The sequence below is a fragment of the Sciurus carolinensis genome, chromosome 7, assembly GCF_902686445.1.
Source record: "Sciurus carolinensis chromosome 7, mSciCar1.2, whole genome shotgun sequence".
Lineage (NCBI taxonomy): Eukaryota > Metazoa > Chordata > Mammalia > Rodentia > Sciuridae > Sciurus > Sciurus carolinensis.
Window position 1 is genome coordinate 42,034,893 of NC_062219.1, and position 10,426 is coordinate 42,045,318.

At 39.0% G+C, this 10,426-nt stretch overlaps 1 protein-coding gene across 2 annotated transcripts in view; it reads right to left on the reverse strand.

Annotated features, from left to right (window-relative positions):
- Window positions 1-3,999, reverse strand: part of Hsf2 (heat shock transcription factor 2) — a 29,665-nt gene extending 25,666 nt beyond the window's left edge. For both annotated transcript variants that reach the window (XM_047557717.1, XM_047557716.1), the window contains exon 1: window positions 3,793-3,999. In XM_047557717.1, coding sequence (XP_047413673.1) covers window positions 3,793-3,885 — 93 coding nt within the window. In that variant the 5' untranslated portion in view covers window positions 3,886-3,999. The remainder of the gene's footprint in view (window positions 1-3,792) is intronic.
- Window positions 4,000-10,426: the final 6,427 nt, after the last annotated feature.

A 10,426-nucleotide genomic window follows, 5' to 3' on the forward strand; every position in this document is an offset into this window, starting at 1 on the left:
TTTTACACCTACAAATAAGAAGAATTTGCAAATGAGTCTTCCAACTTTTCTGCAGGCCCATCTAAGTTGGATTTTACCCTTATTCTGCCATGTTTGTATTTTCACTTTGGAATACCAAAACAATGCAATGGTTGCTGGGATATTCAAAACAACTACTAGTACACTGGGAACAGACCATCTTACTGCTCAAATTCATTCAAAACAGCTAGAAAACAGTGCAAATTTTCTGGTTTTGCTCCCTCCCCCTCCAAATTCCTTATTCATCTGTGCTGATAAGTGAGTAGTAGAGAATTACCGAAGGGCACAAAAAAGTGGAACAAACAGGTATGAGGTCACTAGTGGAAATCATTTAGTCTTCTCTCAAGAAATCTGAGGAAGAGACAAAGGTAAGAACATTGACAAAGTAACAACCTTCCAGTACTTTCCTTCTTTAATGCTACTTCAATATATACCAATTATCAACTTTCAACAACAGTAAAAGCTGTTCTTCACTATCAATGGCAAGAACTTTAATTTAACCTCAATAACCTCTTGTCTCCAAATATCAAGTTTCCCCAGTTGCTTCCAAGCTAAACATGTGCCCTCCTCTTTAGGACATAATACATTTAAAAACATACTTTAAGTTGTCTGAAAGTACTACCTCTGCCCTTGATTGTGGAAACAGACTGTTTATTAGAGCAAAGAACTGCTATATGTAGTTTTGAAGTTATGGGAAATGTTTAAAAAAAGACACACACACACAAGAGAGAAAAAAAGACTTTTTGTTTTGGAGGCAATAAAGGACAAACTGAAATATGTACAGTGTGTTTTTCTTAAAGGCCCTGGATCTAATAACCTATTATTTTGAGTCAGTAACAAATTTAGTATAATTTTGATCATTCAGAATATTATATTTTCCTAATGAAGAGGGTATTATTTCACTTTCCAATTTTGTCATAAAACAAATTTCAAGGAAAACTAAAGTTATGTAGTCTTTAGGAGTGTTAAGCCAAACTTTCCAAAATTCAGCTGGTGAGTTTTCTCTCCTTCCCTTACACTCAAATTAGAGGAGATTACTTTCCACCAGTGTGTGTGTGGGGGGGGGGGGGGGTGCCTTAAAGATTGCTTGGTTCCCAAAACATCTGCTTCTTCTAAAAGACCTTAATGTGATATTCTCTCAGATAGTATAAATGCTAAATTACCTCAACAGAACTTCAGTACAATTATGAAAAAAAAAAAAGTCAGAAACAACTATAAATAGCAACTTTTAAAAGATGTGAGTAACTTATTTTGGTTTTTCCATCTAACATCATTGTTTAAAGTTTTACCTTTCAGTATTAGCACTGCTTTTAGAAAAATCTGAGAGAGAGAACAAGAGTGAAGATGGGCAGCTGCATTAAACGACTAGGTTAGTACTAGATAACATTTACCCAGAATTGTCCTCTGACTTATGAAGGACACCATTTTGGTATAAAAAATTAAATATGGGGCTAATCTCTATATTCAATTTAGTACAGTCAGTGAAATACTGATCTTGGAGCTCAGAAATCTGTTAGAAGATTGACCTTGGAGTTCAGAAATCTGTGTTAGGAGGCTGATTTCCAATCTTGACTAATTGTGTAACTACGGCTAAGTAACCTAACCTGTCTAAGCCTAGAATCCTCAATTATGGTGGGTGGGATTGGAGCTAAACTAGATGATCTCTAAAATTCTTTTCAAATGTAATTCTGTCTTTATCACTCCTACCACTAGCACTAAATTTTACAGGGATTTCACACGTTCATCAAACATTAAACACTTACTGTGTCTCTGGCACACACACCTGAGTTCACTTTCATTTTCCTTATGGTATATTAGAAAATGAGTAGTTAAAATATAAGCTAAACTGGACAGAGTAGCGCACACCTGTAATCCCAGCAGCTCAGGAGGTTAAGGCAGGAGGATTTCAGTTAGCCTCAGCAAATTTTGAGACCCTGTCTCAAATAAAAAATAAAAAAGGCTGTGGAGATATGGCTTAGCAGTTAAACACCTGTGGGTTCAATACCTGGTACAGAAAGAAAAAACAAAGGCTAAGAGTTAATGACAGAATGAACAAAAATTAATAAGTGTCTTGTCTATTGGCCTTTAAATTCATAAAACTAAGCATTTGTGGATTAATATGAAACTCCACATTTGATACTGCACATAAAATGTTATTAAATATTGGGGCTAATGAGAATTATTGGACCTGCCACTGACATAATATACTTTTATTAAAACCAATTACCAATACATTTAGGTATCATTTCTAAATAGTAAAAGCAAGGCTTTTCCAAGTCTAAAAAGTATGATAAAGTCAGCTCAGGCAGGAAGAGTACCTCATCCAATTTCTAACACGAATACATAGATGAGTAACAGTCTGTGCTGATCCATCCTTGTCAACCTTTAATCCTTCTGACTGATGAAAAGCATGAGACATCTGTTTATTTTAAGTACATCCTAGTGGCTGGCTTTCTTTTCACCTTTCTTTGTACAACTGTACAGAATTCATCAAATGCTTAATACACACAGCTTCATCCAGGAGGGTTTAAAAAGATAACTCATTTGACAGTATAAGAAAATTAAATGCTAAAAAGCTCAAAAATAAATAAATGACACTGATACAAGGTAAAATACAGTCTTGGAATAGTCAAAATTTCATATACTTGATATGGTGCTGTTAAAATAAAATTGAAAATTATTAAAATAGGAAAGAAACAGAAGAAAAGGGAATCAGAGAGATAACATTTATTTAGTATAACAGGTGGCCAGGCATTATGATGGTAGTTTTGACTTGTTCTCAAAATTCCATACATGAAAATACTCCCGAATAAGTGATCATCTACAATAAGATAAACGCCAAACCCCTCATACATTGATTCCAATAATCCAAGTGTCTACTAAAAGCAAAAGTACCGTTGATGCGGATCATTCAGTGCTGAATCTGTTTGGAACTAGAAGGGGTCTTGGGTCATAGGGGCAAACCCATCCATCTTGTGCACAGAGAAACTTAGACCAGACTGGATAAGGGGCTTGAGTGGGGTCATCCTTGTTTGGACGCGGAGTCATGATCAAATAATCTAAGTACCCATATACCACTTTGCTGGCAACTGTTTAGTGAAATTTATCACTTCATCCTTAGCTCCTCACCAAGTTACTGAACACGATCTATTAGCACTTTCATTATCATAATTATAAAACGCCCGATTACACAAATAGCCCAGTCACCAAAGGATACTTTGCTATTTTCTGTGTAATGTTTTAAAATGCCTTTGATAAACAGTAGCCTGCGTTTGGACATCTGCCTACTCTCCCGACCGCTCTCCTCATAAAAGATCCCAGATGCAAAGCGAGGGGTGTGTGCGTGTGGTCAGGTCGCTAGGGTACAGATTTCCCCAGCAAACCCCCGCGCGGAAGATCCCGGCCTGTGTCTCCGAGCTCCTATCCCTACCCGAGCCGGACGGAGGATGAGTGTGCAATAACGTGGCTCCCGCGCCCTGGGCACGTCTACTGCCCAGGCTGCGCGGGGCCGGTTCCGAACGCCGACCCGGCCGGACCGTTACGGGCCGCCCCTCCCCCAACGCGGCCCGCGGCGAGCGGTGCGGCCGAGCCCGGCTCCCCGCCTGAACAATACCAGGGGTCCCCGAGAGGCTGCGCGCAGAGGCCGCGCGCCGCGCCTCACAGCCACCGCGCGCTGCGGGCCTGGCAGGGAGTGTCGAGCCGCAGGCCGCGAAGGACAACCCGCGGGAGGGAGTGGGAGGAGGCGGTTCGGAGGCCGCGGTGCCCCGGCCGTACCTGGCTCCAGGTGATGAATTCGTTGGTGTGGGTTTCCTCCACAAGCGTCCACAGCTTGCTGAGGAAAGCCGGCACGTTCGAACTCTGCTTCATTGTTAACCAGACGCACGGATTCAGAATTCTACACCCGAACGCAGCGGCTGTGGTGGTGGTGGTGCTGGCGATGTCGTCGTCGGCGGCGGCGGCGGCGGCAGCTGCTCCCGGAGAACGCCCACCACGCAGGCGCAGCAGTTCTCGGGCCCCGCCCCCCACCCAGCCCCGCCAGGCGCGCAGCTAGGCTGGGAGGTCCGGCGGCCGCACGTGACGGACAAGTCTCTGTACACCGCCCATGCGCACTGGACTCGCGCCCGTCCTCTTCGGAGCCAGTCCCTGGCGTCGGCCGCACCACCGAGAAAAGTGATTGGATGCTGCCAGCGTTCTGGGCGGGAGTTGAAGGGGGCGCTGCCTTCTCATTCGCCTTTTATACAGGCGGTCTCTCTGTAGCGGACCTTTGGCTTAGGAGAAGGTGCTTACTTGTTTTCACGTGGAAGAGGTACTGAGTTCTCGGTCTGTGCCTGAAAAGGTTACAAAAAGCCGTGAGGGGGCTTTGAGTCATAAATTTAGCAGGCAAAGTGTAATTTGTGCCCATCTAGTTGAAGGGATAAATCACGTGGGACTGAGGGCAGCTTTCAAACGGGATGTGCTAGGCCCCAAATAGAAACTTAAAATAACATTATTCCTAAATTTTCATTAGAGGAAAGCGACTACTTTATAATATTTATCTAAAAGAGGAATTTAAGCAATAACTATTTTCTAAGTACATGTTACTATAAACCAGGCACTGTAATAGGCAGCTTACAAGCTGTCTTTAATTCTGTAGACATTGAGTGCCTACTCAATGGCAGCCTAAAAAGAATTAGTCTAAAGAGGAGAGAGGATTAACGGATTAAACCCAGGACGCTTAACCACGGAACCCCATCCTCAACCCTTCTTTTCATTTTGAGACAGGGTTTCCCTAAGTTGCTTAGAGCCCCTCTAAATTGCTAAGGCTAGGTTTAAACTTGGGATCCTCTTGTCTCAGCTTCCCAAGCTGGTGGGATTATAGGCATGTGCCACCAGGCCCAACTTGCAGAATAATTCTTTACCTTATTTTAGCCAAATTATTGTTCCTGCAGTTACATTATAGATACATGTTTTTTATTTGCCTGAAATAGTTTGGCATATGGAAAAAAATGTTGGGCAAGGAGAAAGTAGATCTGAGTTTGGGTTCAGTTTCGTGGACTCGAATGTTTGTTAAATTACTGTCTTTTGAAATAGTTCTTTAATATATCTGCAATTTTTTTTCCATTTCTTCCTTGGAGATAAGAATATATTTTCACCCATAGTACCTTTAATAATATAGCTGTAAAAATTCTTTGAAACTGTGAGGAATTGTACAAAATTAAACTTAGTTTTTACAGAAGTCAACAAGAAATAAGATTTGCAAACAAAGATAACACTAAAAAAATTCACCATAGAATTCATTTACTTCCTAGGTATATGTAAAATAATCTATTTTTAAAAATATGCACAATATTCAGTGAGCATCTATTTATTGAATACTGACTTTGTGTTCAGCACTGGCTTATTTGATGAAACAAAATCAGATATATGAAGAGATACAAGTAATAAGGAAATGCTATTTCATGAGCTCTTATATATGATGGCTTTACATATCTTATTGAATTCCCACAACCATCCAGGGATGAAGCTTTAAAGTATCTGATTCAGATTCTGAATCAATTGAGCAAAAAAGCTGGAATCAACAGTGTAACCAGACTTAGCAAATAATAATTATTTTCAAAGATAGGAAGACTGAATCCAAACATGAACTACAGAGGTTTCTACCTATATTCCTTCCTGGACAATGTGTTGATTTTCCTCCATTTTGGAATGAGATTTATCAGACCTCTTACATAAAATGTGAGTGAAAATACCTGCTATACTTATTTCACAGAGTGAAGCTCAAAGAAATGGCTTCTTTCTCCAGTTCACCTCCACAATCTTATAGATACCTATCTAAACACAAATCTGAGAAGATTACTGTTTGAAACCATTCAGTGGCTTCCCTTTACTTCCAGAATTATGTCTCAATTTTTAAGATGGCATAAAAGACTGTCAGTGCTCTGATATTATATACTATTCCAGTCATGGTCTACCACTCTTCACATCTTAGTCTTAGCCACCCGATTGCTTCACTGTTGTTAATTTTACAAGTCACATTTTTTTCACACCTGTTTATTTCCACCACTGTTACCTTTCCTAGAGAGCCCTTCCCTTCCCCATTGTCCCCTAAGTTCCTCCTTAACCTTCAAGGTCAGTTTCATGTGGACCTCATCTCTTTGGTGAAATCTTCCTTGGTGATCTTTATTGCAGCATTTATTACATCCTATTGAAATGTATGTGCCTTTTTATACTGGACTAGGAAAACTTCCTTAATATAAAGATTATATCATATTTACATCCATTCATCTACAAAGCTATCACAGTGTTTTGTATGCACTAACCTCAATATATATTATTTGAATAAATCAATGAATACACAGATATGCGCTAACCATCCATTTAGTCTTCCGTGACCCCCATATAAATATCAGTTGTTTCTTCCATCTGCTCCCATGACTTGTGGGACTTGACCTTCCTAGTAGTTATCACTTTGCAGTTATTCATTTCCCCTCAGTTAACCCTCATTAGGCTCTCAGACTGAGCTTACTTGGTTTACCTTTGTATTCTTAGCCTTAAACACAGTGCTAATAACATAAAACTGCTTTATAAATATTCATTGAATGAATAATTTCATCTTTTAAAAATCTTTTGAATAAAATGTACTCCATGTTATAATAAGGAAATCCCTTTCAATTTATTAAGCCTGAGTCAGTATAAACCTTTTGTTTACCAAAGAAGAAATTGAAAAGGAGAGCTTAAGGAACTCTCAACTGAGAGACATATACCTGAGGAACTGTTAATACTGAGCAAAATATCAGAATCCTAGAAATGTCAGATGGTAATGGAGTGTCTTTAGAGACCCAGGTTTGAGGGTCATTTTTGCCTTCCAAACTAATGACAGTCACAAAATGTTTAAGTCCCCTTGGGTAGGCTTTCAAGTAAGTAGAGAGCTGGTTAGAAAACTGAAAGTTAATTTCTTAAGTCATTCAAAAAAGTTGAAGAAGAACCTTCCTTTTTCTAAGACAACAAGTTGCAAGCAACAGGCACTGGCCAGAGGAGCTTATGTGGGAAATGTGTTAGTACCACTTGTACCAGGCCTGGGCTGGAACTGTACTACATTAAACCTTGATTCTGGGTCAGATTTGCTAGAATTCAACTAGTCAACCAATTAGGGTGATGAACTAAAACTCAGGGTTAGAAAATGTAAAGGCAAAAAAGAAAAAAAAAAAAAAAAAGAAAAAGAAAAAAATATGTAAAGGACCTGGAAGCATTAGAAAAATGTAGTGGATTAGTGAAATGGCCTGTAATAGAAGACTTCTGTTATTTCCACTAAAATAGAATCATATTAAGGGTCCAGTTTCCATTTCCCTGGGACTGATTTTTGTTCCAAGTGAAATAGGTAGTCAAGACAGAAGATCTTTGTAGTTCATCTTTGTCAATGATAGGGTTTAAGTTATCTTTTTTATTCAAATCATTTGGTAATAGAGATTTTTGCACCACTTCAAAAATTGCATGAGCTGAGCCTATCTTGAATATTAGATTAAACTGGAGAAATTAGCTTCAAGAAAAGGGTATTCACTGTCACAGATAGATGTGTGCTATGATCTCAAAGATGTGTAGGGACACAGGGACAGGTGTCCATGATAGGAACACTTCTAACTTCTTTAAAGTTTGCCAAGTACTATGAACAGCATCCAAGTATCAGCTACAGAGATGTCCTTCCTGGTCTGTATGCTCTCACTGTGATGTGGTACAGTTGAGATCAAAAGACTCAAGCTGTCTTTTCCTTGAGAAGAAAGGATAGAACTGAATGACTTCTGACCTTCTAGATCAAAGGGCTTGCTAGACACATTAAAAACTTGCTAATTAATGACAGAACTCTTGCTTTATAAAGCCTATATATGTGGTGCTTGTTACATTTGCTGTAATTTACTCTAAAATACTCCTACTTAAACAGTAATATGTAGTGTGACCCTTAATTGCAATTTGCCCCCTAGGGATCGTTAATAGTTGAAATACCCTAATTAAGAATGAATACTCCAGAGGCAGTTAGTTAGCATTTGAAAGACATATTGAATGCCTACTTTTTGAAAGCATTATATTTTATTTTATTTTCTTTTTTTAAATCAGCATCAAAGTTTTGTTAATTAGAATAATGGATGTGAAATGAATTTTTGTGTGTGCATGAAATGAGTAAAGCTCAGGATACATGTGTTGGCTAAAAATAGTGTACACTTCCACTTTTGACTAACCTGAGAATCATGGTACCTTGAGAAATAACACCCTTCTTCTGAAGGTGCCCGTGTCTCTGACTTTAGGGTTCTTATTCTCTTATTCAAAGGATTTGGGTGACCTGGGTGACTCTGAAACAGCCTGTCTCTGACTTGTACAAACAACCTAAAAACCTCATATTTCAAAGGCATAGGAGGTGGAGGGGTGTTGAGAACTGCAGGATGCCAACAATGAATTCTAGGTCCCATCTAATAGAGGTACCCATTTCTTCCTTAATAAGCATATGTTCTTGTGTGTGTTATGATATTCAAGACCCTCAAAAGTCCTGGGCTCTAGGCAGAGACCTGTTCTAGTCTGAAGATAATATATCTAGATTTTGCCAACTGTCCTGAAAGTTTGCTGAGACCTGATGTTGGAACACCATAATGTCATGTCCTTAATCAGGTTTATAGAACAAGGGGACTAGCTTTTTGTACCATTTGGTAACATATCTTTGTAACTGTGGCAGAATTCCAACTGATTCTTAGTTCTTCGACCTGGTGTTAAGGTTGTGGAAGGCAAACAACTGAACTTCTACTAATTCTGACTCTTTGGGACTGCAAAAGTAATCCAATCACTGGAATAGTGAGATTGGCTTAGATTAGTTGTCAAGAGTAAATCTGACAAAATTCTCCAGACCAATGCAACAAAACAGATCCTTACATTGAACTATGAATTCAGTTAGATGGAAAACTAAGTCTTAATGCTAGGTTTTAGATTTTATTGCATGGTACCTTTCAGATTTTAGTGGTTAAGGATATGTTCAAGATATATTACCAGCCACTTATGGCTGATAAAGACCTCTTAACATCACAGGGTGAAGAACTCCCATTTCCTCCATATAGGTTCTATACCATTTATTTTGTTGATCTTCTTGAACAACCTACCAAATACTTATACAAATTAACTCATTTGACACGTCGTGGCATCCTTTCAAATTTTGGCATAATTGGTAATCTAATACCAGATTATACATGTATTCACATACATGTAGAGGGTTTTTTGGGATTTTTTTATATACAGCTATTTAAAAAAAAATTTCTGAGGTAGAGTCTTACTATGTTGCCTAGGCTGGTCTAAGTGATCTTCCTGCCTTAGCCTCCAGAGTAGCTAGGACCACAGATGTGTATCACTGCATCTGGTAAAAAAATTTAAATTTACCCTTTTTTTTTTTTTTTTTTTTTTTTTTTTGTACCAGGGATTGAACTCAGGTACTTGACCACTGAGCCACATTCACAGTCCTATTTTGTATTTTATTTAGAGACAGGGTCTCAGTGAGTTGCTTAGCACCTCACTGTTGCTGAGGCTGGCTTTGAACTCGAGATCCTCCTGCCCCAACATCCCAAGCTGCTGGGATTACAAAGGTGTGCCACTGCACCCGGCTAAATTTACTTTTAATTGTGATAAAATATATATTGTATAAAATTCTCTATGCTAACTTTTTTTTGGTACTGTGGGTTGAACCCAGAGGTGCTTAACCACTGAGCCACATTCCCAGCTCTTTTTATTGTTTTTTATTTGAGAGAGGGTCTTAAGTTGCTTAGGACCTCACTAAATTGCTGGGCCTGGCCTTAAATTTATGATCATCCTGCCTCAGCCTTCCAAATCACTGGAATTACAGACTTGAGCCACCAGGCCTGAGTCACTGGGATTATAGGCATGGGCCACCATGCCAGCTCCTTTATTTTTTGTTTTGAAACAGTGTCTTGCCTCAGCCTCTGGATCTGCTAGGATTATAGGTGTACACCACTATACCCAGGCTTTTATTTACACTTAAAGATCCTGGAGAAAGAGGAAGAGGGGAGGAGAGGGGAGGGAGGGGAGAGGAGAGCAGGGCGAATGAGAGAAGACAGGAGAGGAAAGGAGATAAGAGGATAGGGAAAGAAAGAAAGAGGGAAATCTTAAGCTTAAATCCTTAAATATTGGTGCTTTTATTGCTTTGGATTAGTGAATTCAGATTTTCATGTATGATTTACATAGCAAATCCATTTTTACCAGCATACAAAAAGAAAGTAATACTGATTAAAAAAAAAAAAAAAACTCCTATATTTGAGCCAAAAGAAAGCTATTGTATATGCATCGAAGGCTATGACACTCCTAGCAACCAGAAATGTCAACATCATGCTTCTATGGCAATAGCAAATATTTAAGCTTGACAAAAGAATCTAATAATTTGGTG